Source organism: Cavia porcellus, unplaced genomic scaffold (assembly GCF_034190915.1).
Source record: "Cavia porcellus strain 051 isolate PalLab524CR breed Dunkin Hartley unplaced genomic scaffold, mCavPor4.1 scaffold_2, whole genome shotgun sequence".
Classification (NCBI taxonomy): domain Eukaryota; kingdom Metazoa; phylum Chordata; class Mammalia; order Rodentia; family Caviidae; genus Cavia; species Cavia porcellus.
Window position 1 is genome coordinate 61386361 of NW_026947485.1, and position 15898 is coordinate 61402258.

Genomic DNA, 15898 nt, shown 5'->3' on the forward strand with positions numbered 1-15898 from the left:
ACAAGTTAAAATTTTAATGAGTTACTTGAGCATCCAGTGATTCACATGAACTGAACATCAACAGACTACACAGGTGGTTCAGGCCTACATCAAGGGGACAAGAGGGGAAACATTTATAGAGTGTTCAGGGAACCAGGGCAAAGAAAATATATTTGAGTTTGCATATTCGGGGAGATTGGAAAATGGCGACGAGCTAGGGAATCGAGCGAAGAATCTCTCCAGAGAATTCAAACTCAAAGATAAAAAAAGACAGCATGGAGAGGACCAGACAAATCGATAGCGATTCTTATTAACCAAGACAGTACAACTGGAGGATTTAAAGTCGTGCTGAGACCGGAGGCTACAAATCCCGCGCCCTTAAATCAACAAACAGACTCGTGGACCCAGCACGAAAAGCTGAGTTGCTTTTGGAGACCGCGGGAAACTGAGACCCAGATCGAGACTCCAAGTAGCAGCCAGTTCTGCACCGCTGCACCAGAGCGGATGTACAAACCTCTGGCGATTCAAATCTAAACGGTGCACAGAAATCTGACCGGTCAGCGCTGAGCCACGAGTGGGGGAAAAGTGGACAGCTTGGTGTGCGGCGGTCCCGGAACGAGGACTTGCACTGGACCCTGGTGAGTACAGAAAACCCCGCCGCTGCTGGGTTTGACCAGAGAACAGCTGGCCCGCCACCACGGGGAAATCAATAACACAGAATCTGGTGCAGACATATTAGCCTGGCGGCAGAAATCGCAGCTTAGTGACATCACCAGGTCGCCCTGTAGGGAGGGCTGGTGGAAGACATCTTAAGTCCTGGCAGAGCCTGATTACTTGTTGGCTTCAGCTCCACACAGAGAACTTAGTGGGAGCCATCTTTGTTTTGGGCAGATCTGCTTTTCTGGTGCACCTATCACAGAGAGGTTTGGAAGAGAACGGCTGGGACCTGGGCAGAATCCTGTGCCATTACCCAGCTGCTTCTGATTCAAAGAGAACTGGCAGGAGCTACTGGGGCTAAACCAAGCCTCTGCTTGGGGCCCAATAAGCAGATACAAAATAGTCACAACTCACAACTCAGTGACAACCAGAAAGTACAGCCCAATTTATGAACTAACTGACACAGAGGCTAGAGTCTAGACTGTACTGCCCCTACATCCCAGCCTTCCCCAGATAACAGCAAATTGGGGAGGACAGCAAAAACTCAAGCCAGCACGCTTCTGAAAGGCCCTAAGCAATTCGGAGAGGGCCAGAGAACTCCAGGACAGTCTGAAAGAAACCAGAAACATGACAAGAGATAAAAATTAAAAAAAACCTCCAGCTGTTCAACAGGAGAAATTAAACCCAAGAGAACTAAACACTGAAGAGAACAAGCACAGTAACCATCCTCTACTCGACACAGCATCAGCCGAAATTAAAAAGTACTTACATGATCTCATAGAGGAATTTAAAGATGTACTCCTGATCCAAGTGAGGCAAGATATAAAGAGATTAATTAAAGAAATGACAAGCCCCGCCCAAGAGAACACAGATGGAAGAACTGAGGAAATCAGAAAAGAAAGAGAAGCATCTGAAGAAGAATTTAAGCATAACTTAGAATACATGAAACAGATCCAAAGAGAATATCAGGAAACTCAGAACTCCATTGAATATTGGCAAAATGCCTTGACAGAAACTAAAGACAACCTTCTGAAACTTGAAGAGAGATTTAGGGCTTATGAACATGAGAGAAAAAGCCTCTTAAAAATAACTAGGAACCAGAAAGAAGCAATTCTAAAACTGGAAGATGATAAAAAGATACATAACCTAAGGATAAAGAATGTGAGTGAGGAAGCAGGAACATCCAAAAATGAAATACAAAAAATATTCACAGAGATATTAAAGCAAAATTTCCCACGTATAGCAAAAAGAAATGATATCCAGATAAAAGAAGCATACAGAACGCCAGCTACCTACAACCAAAACAGATCTACGCCTAGGCATATAATAATCGAGATCCCAGAAATCCACCAAAAAAACAGAATATTAAAAGCAGCCAGAGAAAGGATGCAGGTTACCTATAATGGGAAATCTATCAAAATAACAGCAGACTTATCATCACAAACTCTTAAGTCAAGAAGGGAGTGGGGAGAAATATTCCAAGTCCTGAAGGAAAAAAATATGCAACCTAAGTTCATATATCCGTCAAAACTCTCTCTAAAAATTAATGAAGAAATAAGATACTTTCAAGACAAGGAGGAACTGTGGGAGTTCGTGGCCACCAATCCAACCCTACAGAGAGCGCTGAAGGACATTACAGAGAAAGAGAGGAAGAGATATCAGGATTACAGCTACAGTGGCAGAGAAGCCTCAGTGAACGGGGCAGACCATGGAATGAGGGAATAAGGTGGACAAATTATAGCAGAAAAGTGGAGTAGCAGACATGAGGCAGAGACGGTAAGCTAGTCTTTAGTAGAGACAGCTCTGAAACTATATTTAAAAAAAAAAAAAAAGCAGAGGTCATTGCTAATGGTGTATAACGATTTAAAAGACACAGTAGTCCTAGTGACATATTTAGATTGAATTAAATTTGTTCTGGTCTGTCCACTCACATCAGATTTGAGGACACAGACCTCTAGAACCAAAAATAGCAGGTTATACCACGGCAACTATCCTTACTTTCCTATTGACTTAGGCTGAAATTCTGTATTACTTACATTGTCTTACTATGACTGATCTTAATTGTATCTGAATCATAAGACTATTGGTTGGCCTTGACTGATCCTATTAGAAATCGGTATGCGTGTTAGAATCAACCCTAAAAGTAGAGGAAACTACTCTGAGCATGACAAGATGTAAAGGATATCCATACTGGTATGAATCAGTAACAGCTCTCAAATACTACAATGCAGTCAAAGATAAGTTTTTATAAAAATAGGTGATAGTATGTTTAACTATAATAAGCCAGTGTTGTCGACAAATCTATTGAAAATAACAAGAGAAAACATAGTAGCTACGGAAGATCATTTATATTATAGTTTTATAAGTCCTATCCATTGCATGATTATCTAGGAAATTGTTTCGTTGTCTTGTTATGACTTGGTTTTCCCTATAATACAGAGAGGATAGGAACAAATACTCTGAGGAAGAAACCTGAAAAACCCGAGGCTTATTTTGTAGCATTATAATATAAATTCTAGCAATCTATTGCTTGCTGATTAAAATGACTCTGGACTGGTTTCTTCAGCTCAACTTCAGCATATGCAGAGATGGGGACGGCTATCACAAAGAGAATGAGAGATGCGATGGTAGTTGGTATTGTCTTCCCTAATTTGGAACTTGAGGACCTAAAAAGACTCCATCATCCTGTAATGATTTGATTAGTTCTATAATATGCAATAAGTATAGAAAGTGGGTGAAGTTAGGGACAACTATCTGTAAGAAGCTAGATAGATAAGGTAGATCTCCAGTGGACTTGCTTTGAAATCTGTATTTCTTTAAATTGTTTTTTTTTATTTTTTTTAAAATGTTCTGTTCTGTTTTGATATGGTTAACCTTATCCTCTTAGAGATGTAAAACAAATAGGTGGGACTGATAATCATATTACAGAGCTTTTGTTCGGCCATAGAGCAGAATGGTTTGTAGGGTCATTTTTTTTTTGAATGTCATTCTATATACTTTAATTCTATAACCTGAACAGCCATTTCGAAGATGACAATTTGTAACTTATCAACTGGCAATTTCTTACCTTTTGTTTGTCTGTAATTTAGAATTATTTCTACCCTTTTTTTTTTAATTTCCATGTATTTTTTTTCGTTTCCTTTTCTTTAAATAAAAAAAAAAAAAAAAAAAGAAAATATATTTGATTAGTTAAAGTGGAAAGTCCCCAGTTGGAGATCAATTTGGTGGTTTCAGTTTAGTTTAGCTTAGAGTTTGTTTTACTGTTGACATTGAGTCAGACTTGGGTTTGCTTACATAGTTACATAGAAACCCAACGTGTTGGAACCATCTCATCCTAGTGCCTCCCAACTGGTTATTTCATAATTAATTTCACTTTTTAGGAAAGCTGTATGTCTTACCCCTCCCCCCAAAAAGACATGACTTGTATTTCTAAATTTCAGTAAGCCAGTGTTTGTCAACTGGGTGTCTGTTGTAGAGTGTCATCCATGCGTCATAATGTGGTAGGTACTGGTGACATCTCATTTCCCCAAGTTAGGGCAGTCAGAATTGTCATCTGTCACTTTCAAATGTGCCTTGAGGGAAAAAAGTGCTCACAGTTAAGAATCAGTGGTATAAGCATAAATTTTGACAAATTGAATATGTTTTTGTTTTTTCTTTGAAGAGATGGCAGACAACTATTGATGTAAAAGGTACATTATAATATTTGATATTTATCTTTTAAATGTTTTCAGCCTTTTCACATCTTGATTCTATGATTATATACTTTGGAGAATCAGACATGAAATATCATTTCTCTTAATTTTCCTTTTTTTTAAAACAGTATGCAAGCATTGAAAAAAATGGTGAATTTTTTATGTCTCCTACTGACTTCGTCACTCGGTATTTGAATATTTTTGGAGAAAGCCAGCCTAACCCAAAGACTGTGGAACTCTTGAGTGGTGTGGTGGATCAGACTAAAGATGGGTATGTTTAAACTTGTTTTATATTTTTTGTTTAAAACAACTTTCTTTTTGCTTTGATGATCAGAAATTCACTGACTTTTTTGTTTTCCATCTCGTAAGAGCATTTTCTCTATTACTATTAACGTATTATTTTAGAAATATTACATTAAGATTTCCTTCAATGATTTATTAATAGTTGATTTTTTTGAATAAAGATCTTTGTAGTTTTAGAAAATTGACAATATGATCCAAAGATATGAGTTTTTAAGTATGCTAATATTTTTATGAAAATTGTAAAACTGGAGTAAATTTACACATAGTTGTATGAATGAAACTTTACTATCATCTTTCCCTTTGCTTGAATTGCTCTTAAAATTTCACAGTTAAATGGTATGGATCTACAGGATAGAATAATATGATTCCAAATCAACAGGAAAGGCATTTTGCAATAGCTACAGGAGAGAGACTATACCATAGGCAGTAGAATAGGACACTTTGTAAAATGCCTTTGGACCTTTTTTCCTACCACTTTTCTCCCTGGGATTTATGCATGTTACCTTATTTCAAAGAAAGGTCTTTGCAAATATGATTAAGAGTTTTGAAATAAAGACATTCCCTTGATTATCTTGATGGTCCTTAGATTCTATCATAAGCCTTTTCATGATGAAAGCAAAGGAAGATTTGACACAAACACAGAGAGAGAGAGAGATGGTAGTGTAGTCACAGAAGCAGAGTTAGAGGAGTGATGAATTCACAAGCCAAGGGATGTTTGGAACCACTAGAAGTTAGAGGAAAAAAGATCTTCCCAAGAGCATGTAGAAAGAGTCTTTGACCTTGCTGACACCTGGATTTTAGACTTCTGTTTCCTAAAACTGTGTTAGGATAAACTCTTGCTATGTTAAGACATGCAGTTTGCAGTAATTTGCTCTGTTTTTAGTTGACAAATGAAAACTTTATGTATTATGATGTGCGACACATTTTACATGTGCATACATTGTTGAACAGCTAAATCAAGCTGATACATCCATTACTTCACAAATTTTTTTGTGTAATCTCTCATAGCAGTTTTCAAGCATACATTGTTATAGTTAAGGTATTTTCCCCCAAATCTCTAAAACTTATTCTTCCTGTCTAAAATTTTGTGTCCCCCTCAATGCCTCCTCCCTAGTGCAGTCCCTGGGTAATCAAAACTCTGTTTCTATGAGTTTGACTTCTAGACTCTACATGGGATTGGTACTTGTCTTTCCATGCCTGGTTTATTTCACTGAACGTAATGTCCTCCAAGTTCTGTCCATGTCATAAGTGATAGTTTCTTTTTTAAAGGCTGAGTAGGATTTCTTTTGTGTATATGCACCACATTTTTTTAACCATTCATCTGTTGGTGGACACTTGGTTGATTGATTCCATATTTTGGCTAATGTGCATAATACAGAAGTGCAGACAACTCTTTGTTGAACTGATTTTATTGTCACAATTTATTGTAGCAGTCTTAAAAAATTAATGCAATCTTGTAGCTATTTTCTCTGGGAAACTAAAAAGCATACAGTTTTGAAGAATTTTCTTCGGTCAAAAACCAGTTTGATTTAGAAAAAACACTTGCTATTTGTACCTTTGGGCTGATGCAGACATTTCTGGGGCTGCAGCTCCAATTATTTCTGTGAGAGTGCAGCCCCTTCCTGAAAACTTCACCTGTGTGTTGATTTGAGCTGGACTTTGGGTGGGAAAATGAAACGTCTGTGGACTGCATGATTTTAAGGTCTCAGCATTTTATTTAAAATGAGTACGAAGCTTTGTGTATTTTATACATTGTTCATACAACTTATCTTTTAAGAACAAGTGACAATACATTTTGTTTGGGGCCCTTTGAGTTTGGCAAACACATTTCTCCTGGTTGTTATTAACTGTTGTCTATTTAGGGGGAGCTGAAGACAGAAAGTTTTCATTGGACCTTTGCATTTGGCAAGACTAAGTAGGGCTTAGTGTGAACTGAAGGTGTTGAATGCTCGACTGGCAGGCTGCCTGCAGCCTGCTACCATTGCTGAGCCCTGTATGTGTCAGGGGACACCTGGTGACTGGGGAATCTAATTGGCTTGCTGGAATCACATACACATTTACCACACAGGTTGACCCTCAGTATATCTGGAACACTGGTTCCAGGATACCCCACAGCTTGCAGCTGATAGCAAAATCTGCCAGTACTTGAGTCCTTCCTAAGAAAAACTGTAGTTTTTGCACATAACCTACGCACATCTTCCCACTGTACTTTATATGATCTCTAGATTACTTAATATATAATGCTGTATAAATGTTATGTGTAAATAGTTGTTCAATTCCAGTGCTGGTGAACCTTTTAGCCACCAAGTTCCCAAGCTGCAGCTCCAAACCCACTTATTTATTGCAAAGTGCAAATGCTGTGTTTAAACATGAGATTTTAGTTTAGGAAAAGCAGCTCATACGTTAATATCTTTTGTCTTAAAAGCACAATTAACAGCTTTAAATAATACAAGCAGCTTTTTATTGAAAGATAAAAGTTTGCATTTAACATGCTTTTGCATAGTCAGTGTGATCTTTGCTGTTGATAATTTGTCAAACCTTGGCTGGGGTGACTTGGCTCCTGTACCAACAGAGAGGGCTCTGTGTGCCCACTGTAGCACAGGTTTGCCATCTCTGTATTCTGTCTTAGGGATAATGATAAGAAAAGTCTGTATGTTTAGTACAAATTCAGCTTTTTTTTTCCTGAGTATTTTTCATTAGTGGTTTGTTGAATTCATAGATAAGGACCTTGTATATGAAGGGACCATCCATGTATGTTTTCCATCTCAGTTGTGGAGCTACTTGACAGTCTATGGGAACATGTACTCATGAGATCAAATATTGGCTTTGTTTTGTAAAAGGGAATGTCAGGTATTCTGACCCTATGAGTGATGGGCTGACAGACCCCACTTACTACCTTGACAGCCCTCCATTTTTGTTAAATCAAAATGGTAGCAATATCATCAGCATCCACAAATAATTCCTTTCAGTTCAGAATTCAGTTAGTCTTGGGACATTCCCCATTTTGATGCCTGAAATACCAGTATCAGAAAGAAAAGGTAACAAAGAAATCCAGGGTTTTAAAATGTGTGGGCTATATAAATAGTGTTCTCTGCTTTTCGAATGTTTGCTCTGTATCCTTCTGAATAATACCAACAACAATAACAATGACAGAAAAATACAGCCTTTTAAATACTTCACAAAGTGGAGGAGGATATAATAATGTTGATGATAAAATTATTTTTATATACCTGTTTTCACTTTGTGAGGTTGTACTGAAGAAATCCAGGCCTTGGCCACATGCTGAGAGTTAATGAGGTTTACAATTGCCAACACTTAAAGAGTATTAGGGTAATGTATTTAAACATCAGCAGTTCACAGTCTGAAATGCTCATCATCTGTCAAGCACAATTTGGAATCAATAAGAGGAGGTGTTTCAACTTGCTAATGAAGAAAGTTTTGTGTAGTTAAGGTGGACACAGATTACAGGTAAACATACAGGTAAACATCTGAAAAGTATAAACTATAGAATTAAGCAAAGGTATCTCTTTAATTTAAAAAAAGCTATATAATAATCAACAGTAGTCACCTGAGAAGCTTAAATATTCTTCATAGTCATCAGACTCCCAAATTAATCTACCAAAACAAAAGGTCTCATTAACAGCTCTCATTGAATCAGTGTTATTTTCTTTTTCTCTCTCTCAAGATGTCTGATTAACCCTCTTTCTGTTTGCATTACTCACTTTGTGTTAATATTTGATGTCTGAAATCATAGGGGGTTGCATGCAATGTGGTGGCTAGACACTATCTATGAGGAGTAAATTAAAAAGAATTTTTAAAAAGGTTGGTATTATGTTGCTGATGTATTAGAAAATCTTTAGGAATGTCAGGTGCCAGGTTTTATTTTTCTCTTTGATTCCAGGAAGGGTTGATTAATGACTAGATACTGATTTCACATCTCATTCATATGTACCGATAGCACTCCTCCTGTTGCCCAACTCCTCCCTACCAGTCTAAAACCCCCTTTTTGGAAAGTTTTGCTGAAAAAAGAAGGTGAGATATGATGCCACTACCAGAGGCAAAAGCGAGATCACAAGAGCCTTTTGTGTGTGAATAGAGAACATAATGTATGTAGGTAGGCAAGGGAAAGTGGAGGAGGCTGACAGTGTAGGAAGGGAGGGGAAGCCATTGATACCACCTCTTAATTTTTTGTAGTAAGAACACACAATGGCTGTGTTCACAGTGTGGCCAGTGGCCCACTGGGAGTTTCTAAGACCTCTTCAGGATTCCAGGAAGTCAGAATTGTTCACATAATAATGCTAAAGCGTAGTATGCTCTTCTCATGTCTCATTTTGAAAACTGATGTTTCCAAAAGTAGCCGTAAAACCCTTAACACAAGATGTTGGTGTTCTCTAAAATTCATGATGAGACCTAGCTACCACAGGGGTAATATGGAGGTAGGGATTTGGGAGTTGATTATGTCATGAGAGTTCTGCCCTTCTGCATGGGATCAATGCTCTTGTAAAAGAGGCTGGAGAGGACCTGTCCACCGCTTCCACCATGTGAGGACACATAGAATGTGCCATCTGTGAGGAATAGTCCCTCACTAGATACTAAATGTCCTGCTACTTGGTGTCAGCTTCCAAAACTACAAACAAAAATTTCCTGATGTTTATAAATCACTGAGTTAAAAGTATTTTGTGATAGCAGCCTAGATGGAATAAAACAAATACCAAGTCAAACAGTATGAGCACCTGCCCTGTTCATCATCACACATTCATAACAATGTTCTCAACATGGTAAGAGTTACTGAGTTTTTAAATTAAATCTCGCTCTTGAGAATAAATCATTTTAAGATTGAGTACTAAGTGGAAAGTATATATAGGAACTTCTGCATACTGTAATGTAATAGTTATCTAAGGAAGAACACTTCAGTGGATTTGACTTACTGGGTGAGCTAATCTTTTCTTTTTAGTATTGTTTTTATTTGAAAGAATCAAAAATTTCATGAGAGGTTCCTAATGCTAAAAGCTTCTGATATCATTGGTGGCAGTATTAATGAATGTGATCTTTAAAAATACAGTACAATGAAATACATTTGAAAGATGTGCACAACTGATGAAAACAATATTTTCCGGTGTACCAGTACATGGTATAAGAGAATCATGCGAGGATAAAACGTCTGTTCCCAGGATCAGGAGACCCTTGAATTTTAAAGTAATGGTAGGAAAAAGCACATTTATATAGTTTAAGCTTTCACATTGCAGCTAATCTTTAGGAAGATATTACCTGTTGGAATTTGTTGTTGTAGCCAAGAAAAATGGCCCCAATTATCTAAAACACCATTAAAATATTCTTTTTTGTAACTTTGAATGCGTATGTATGAGGATGAAATCCTTCCTGTCTTTCCACTAAAAAAACTTAGTGTAGTGTTTTGAATGCAGCTATTTTCCATTAAGTGAGACATTAGGGAGACTAGCATGTGTAAAATTGCTTTTTTCACTAGGTTTTTATTCTGTAAAATATATTTTCACACAAATATGTATATGACCATGTAATTGATTTAATCAGTTTTATTTATTTATTTATTTAAATCTTTTTGAGACAAGGTCTCACTATGTACTTTAGGCTGGCCTTGAGCTCACTTTGTAATCCAGGCTGGTCTTGAATTCATAACAATCCTCCTGCCTCAGCCTCTGGAGTGTTAGACTAACAGGCATGTGCCACCATGCCTGGTGATTTATTCACTTTTTAATAAATTAATATTTTAAAACTTCTCAGTTGCATATTTCTAATATAGTATGATTGCTGTAATTCACTTAAATAATAGGTCTTTGGGGTCCTCAATAATTTGTAAGCATATTAAGGGATTCTGAGACCCAAAAGTTCCACAAGACCAAAGTAGAAAAACATCAGTGACTGTAGAGAATGGGAAGAGATGTTGTGCAGATGTGGTGGTGGATTTGGGGAAAAATTTCTGTCAACTGTCCTTGAGTTTTTGCAGGACATGGATGAGAAGTGAGTGCAGGTTGAGGTTTGTAGAGGAAGAATAATATACTAGCCATTTAGAAGTAGGAGGTGAGTGGATCAGGAAAGAGCTGACTGCTAGGCAGGCCCCCTGAAGGTTTGTGGTCCACCTGAAGGTGTAAAACTTGCCTGTTAATATGTCTATGTGTTTTCTATCTCTATTCAGCTGCTTAGATCCAGCACAGAGTGGGAGAGTTGGGTGTAAGCATGGCTGAGGTCCTCGCAATTATTTAGTAATCCAGAGCAGGAGAGGTTTCATGGAGGTGCATTAGGCAAGCAAGGGAGCAGTTACAGTGGACTGTAGCTCTAGCTTGAAAAAGGAGCAAGGAGAGCGTGTTGAAGTGGGAGCAGTGAGAGATGATGAGAAGGCATCAGGCACAGTGAATTGTATTGTATTGAAGCTGGCATATTCCTCACATCGGTACCTCGGCAAGCTGAGGAATAGCTTGTGGGGTACCTTTTCCTCTTTTATTATTTTGATTCACTGGGATGAAGGATCTGTGCCAGTGGGCTGAGGGATCTGTTCTGGAGCCAGCAAGTGATGCTCAAAGTGAGAACCAGGGCTCTAGATCCTTACAGCCATCCTCAGTGACAGCAAGGTCTCAAGCTCCTCTGATGATGAGAACAACTGAGTTCATATCAGGAAGCCAGCAGGACAAGCTTTTCCTGAACTTTGAGCTGCCATCACATCCATCTTCTTGGATGCTTGCCTCTGCAAGGCCAGTTTAAAATAATAGCACTTGTTTTATAGTATTTCTAGCCTGTCTTGGTACTCAGTAAATGTTTGAAAAAGAAATATTGTTCTTTCTTTTCTTGTTTAGTTGTTAGTGCAAGGACACAGATTGCACTAATCATCTGGTTTTGCTTTACCTAGATCATATGTGTTTAAAATTGAAGCACAAACTAGTATAGGAAAGGAAATCAAACTTATAATCTGTTTCTGAGCTACATGAATATGAATGTCTGTTTCTCTACTAGTGTTAGTATCAGAGGCACTTGATTTGACAGTTGCTTTAATTAAAAGAATCTTGCATTAAGCTGTAAGGAATTCCTGAAGCCAAAACCTCTGTGGTTTGAATGTGTTGCCCAACATTCATGTGTTAGAAATTTAACTTCCGACACCATGGTGTAGAAAGGTGAAACCTTTAAGAAGAAGCTTTTATAAATGGGTTAGTGGGGTCCTGGGAATGGGTTCCTCATAGGAGGATGAGATTGGCATTTTCCCTCCCCACCATATGATGCATTTTGCCTTCTGCCATGTTATCAGCAAGCAGGCCCTCAACAAATGTCACCGTCTTGATCTCAAATTTTCCAGCCTCCAGGATGATGAAATACATTTTCTCTTCTTTACAAATTACCCAGTCTTAGATACTCTGGGCAGCATGAAACAGACTATGACACAAATGCTGGGAGATTTAGTGCCAGTTAACTTACCCATTGATTGTGGCATAATTTTCGGTGAGTCGCTTCCTAGTAAATACACTAAGAAGCTCAGATTTTAATTAAGAGATTTGAGAATAAGACTTCACCTGCAATCTGATGCAAAGATTTTGAGATCTTCTGTCTGGAAAAAGGAATAAGTAAGAGGCGATAACCACTGTTATAGTTAGGGGTTGCAAGGAAAATGATTACAGGACACATAATTTATAGTGTTACTTTATAATAGTTGCCCAAAGAGTTAAATATAAGAAGTGCAGGAAATCTGTCCACACATTAAGACCCAAAGAATCCAGCTGAGGGCCTGAATTCCATGCATGAGTCCAGCTGAAGACCTAGAGCCCATGAGAGTGCCCTTCCATGAGTCCAGTTGGAGGTCTAGAGCCCATGACAATATCTCATGCAATTCTGCTTTATGTATCTGCTCTGGGAAGGCCCAAATGTCAGTGCTGGAAGCTAGAAAGTCTTGTCCACTGGGATGAGGGATCTGGGCCAGCAGGCTGAGGGATCTGTTCTGGAGCCAGCAAGTGATGCTCAAAGTAAGAACCAGGGCTCTAGATCCTTACAACCATCTTCAGTGACAGCAAGGTCTCAAGCTCCTCTGATGATGAGAACAACTGAGTTCATATCAGGAAGCCAGCAGGACAAGCTTTTCCTGAAGATTGAGCAGCACACATTTTCCCTTCTAGAGCCAGGAAGTGGTAAAGTAAATACCAGAGCTCTCCCAAAGTGAAGTACAGCCATTCTTAGCAACAACAAGGTCTCCAGCTCCTCTGATGATGAAAACAGCCAAGTTCATATCAAGAAAGAAGCTCTACAAGCTCCTCCAAGACAACCACAGCAACAGGAGAACCAATAACTCTACCCTCTTCCCTTCCAGTTCTTTTTGTCTCAGCAACAATCCTCAAATGGGCCTTCCACACCCAGTACCATGCTGATTCAGTTCAGCTGGCATTGCAAGTTGACCACTGGTTATTCTACCACAGCCACTGAAAGTTTACATCTTAAGTGTTTTTGACTAAATTTATCTCAGTAATAAAGGATACATGGTAAGGTAAAGTGACCATTTAGAGAACCTTAGTATTGGAAAAATGTAGGTTAATTTCAGATTAGGTATTTGTCACCAGCCATATGCCAAGTACTGTTCGGAACAAAACATAAACCTTACGCTGTTCCCCAGCAATTAAGTAATGTAATATATATGATGTAGAGGCAGCTCTGTAAAAAGCGTAATTGTTCATAGGATGGTCAAGGGGCGATCTCTAAAAAGTGACCTTTGGACAAAGACTTGAATGAGAGAACATGCCATGGGAGATTTTTAGGACTGAACCTTGCAGGGAGAAGAAATAACAGCACCTGAGAGGTGAGAGTGCTTGACTTGTCTGAGAAGCAGCAAGAAGACCAATCTGGCTAGAGAATGGTGGCAGGCAAGAGAGTGGAAAAAGTAAAAGTATCCTAAAGGGCCAGATCTTGTAGAATTTTATTCCAAGAAAGGTAAAAGTCTTTAGAGAGTTTTGAGGATGGGAGTGACATTAACTACAGGGATCTCCCTGGGCTGGTTAGTCGAGGTCACAATGAAGTGAGCAGGAGTAGTATAAAGGGAAATCCACTGAGAGGGCGCTGAAGTTCTCATGGAAGCAGTGGCGGCAGGACTGGAGTGCCGGTGTAGAATGAGGAGAAGTGGTAACATGGGATTTTCTTGATGTGTTGGATATGACATGGGGAAAGATGCTAAGCAGCTGAGGTAGGAAAAGTTAGGGGAGGAACAGATGTGGAAACAAAATTATGAGCTCCTTAGGATATTTAAATATAGAATACGTATAAACATGGAGTTGGAAAAGTAGAGTGCTGAGTGCAGGGATCTGGATTTCAGGGAAAACTCTGAGTTAGAGATGGAATTTAACCAAAGAACTTCCTTGATCTGAGCCAATTTGAGTACAGGGAGTTGGAGTTCTAATTGCTTCTGAGGGTTCATTCAACTGGGAACTGTTTTTCTATGGGAGTAGGGTTTGTTTTTAGATATTAAGTATTATGAACTTGTTGGTGGCTTTTCCAGTGAATAAGAGCTTTTCACTGGGTGTTGGGGTAAGTGTAGTTCATCCTGGGATTTCTGATTCAAAGATAAATTGACAAAATTAAATTCAAAATGTTTTTATTGCTTTGATTTTCCATTTGTCTCTGCAGTCTAATGAAAATCTTGATTACCAGAAATATTTACATAGCTAAATATTTTTATTATGTAGCATATTTGTCAAAATAACACCTTTATAACTTCTGACAATTGGTGAAGTTTAAATATCTTTTCAGCTCTGTTTGTGCTTGGTGTATTTCATAATATATATCACCATATATATGTTTATACACATACATACATATATATTTAAAATAATCCATTTTTCTGTGTGATTTTTGCCACCAACTTGATATATGGTTAGGTTCATTCATTTCAGTTTGTTTTTAATTTTTAAGAATTGCCTTTTCCCTTTAGATGTAATCGAATTTTTGAATATGTAAAATGTTTTCAAAATCAAAACTACTTCATCCTGTCTCTTTCCTCTCCATTTAGAAGTCACTGTTTTCTTTTAATTTTCAATTTCTTCTTCTACAGAATACAATATTTCCCTCCCAAATGTAAGTCAATTTGTATGCGCATTCATGCTCATAGTTTGTGCCTTATTCATATCCAAAAAGCAGGCATACAAGCTCTATATATTGTATACATTATATATATTATATATTACATGCATATATGTATGTATGTATGTGAAAGAGAAAGGAAAGAGGTAGAAAGGGAAAATAAATGAATATACACGTGTGTTTGTCTGAGTTCTTCAAAACTAGTAAGATTTGTGTAGAAAGAGTTACTCTAAGGAACTGACTTGCATGATTTTGGAAGATAAGAAGTCTCACTGTCTGTTATGTGAAAGCTGAAACCCTGGATAGCCAATTTTGTTGTTTCACCCAAATCTGACGTCCTGAGAGGCAAGGAACAGATAGTGTAGTGTCCAGTCTAATGATGTGCCAGGTGAAGCATTCAGGCAGAGAGGCCACATTTTTTTCTTTCTCCATCTTTCTGTTCATCAGGCTCTTAATGGATTGGGTAATCAACTCTACCCAGTTTGCCTATTCAAATGTTAATCTTATCCTGAATTGACCTCCTGGACTATGTTTTATGTGGACATACTATGGCCCAGCAATGTTGACGTAGAAAATTAACGATCACAGTGTGTATGTTAGGGGAACGTACACACACTCCTTTTTAATGGTTGTGTGGTATAAGACGGAACATATAAAATCATTTCCTTATTTTATTCTAATACCTGTTTAAGTTTGTAGAGCAGTACTTTTAAGATTTACATTGTTTGAGGTATTAGGATCCTTTTGCCTGGCCATTTTTTAAGGCTACCACCAAACAAAACCGGGCAAACCAAAATAAATAAATCAACCTTAACTACTCTCAGAATATCATTTTACTTGATCTTATGTTCCTTCATTTCTTACACCAAATACTTCTTGGCTGTCTGTCCCCTCCCCCATTAATAGAGGAAAGGGGCTTCAAAATAATAGCTCCTATTATTGTCCTCAGACACAGTGGATCTTTCATGTGGGAAAAGCATTCTATAGCAGAAGGATCATTGACAGTGGTTAAAAAAATGTTCACATCTTACTAGATCTGTTAAGAACAGTAGAATCCCTCCATGGTAGCACACGCCTGTAATCCCAGTATTCAGGAAGCTGAGGCAGAAGAACTGCTGTGAGTTTGAGGCCAAACTGAACTAATAGTGAGACTCTTTCAAAAACCAAAAGGGCAAAAAAGTCATAGG

General features: G+C 38.1%; 1 protein-coding gene across 3 annotated transcripts in view; it reads left to right on the forward strand.

The window, feature by feature from the left end:
* Slc25a13 (solute carrier family 25 member 13) overlaps positions 1-15898 on the forward strand; it is a 169296-nt gene that overhangs the window by 35253 nt on the left and 118145 nt on the right. For all 3 annotated transcript variants that reach the window (XM_003475007.5, XM_063242426.1, XM_063242420.1), the window contains one exon: positions 4457-4599. In XM_003475007.5, coding sequence (XP_003475055.3) covers positions 4457-4599 — 143 coding nt within the window. Of the gene's footprint in view, positions 1-4456; positions 4600-15898 lie in introns of those variants that run through there.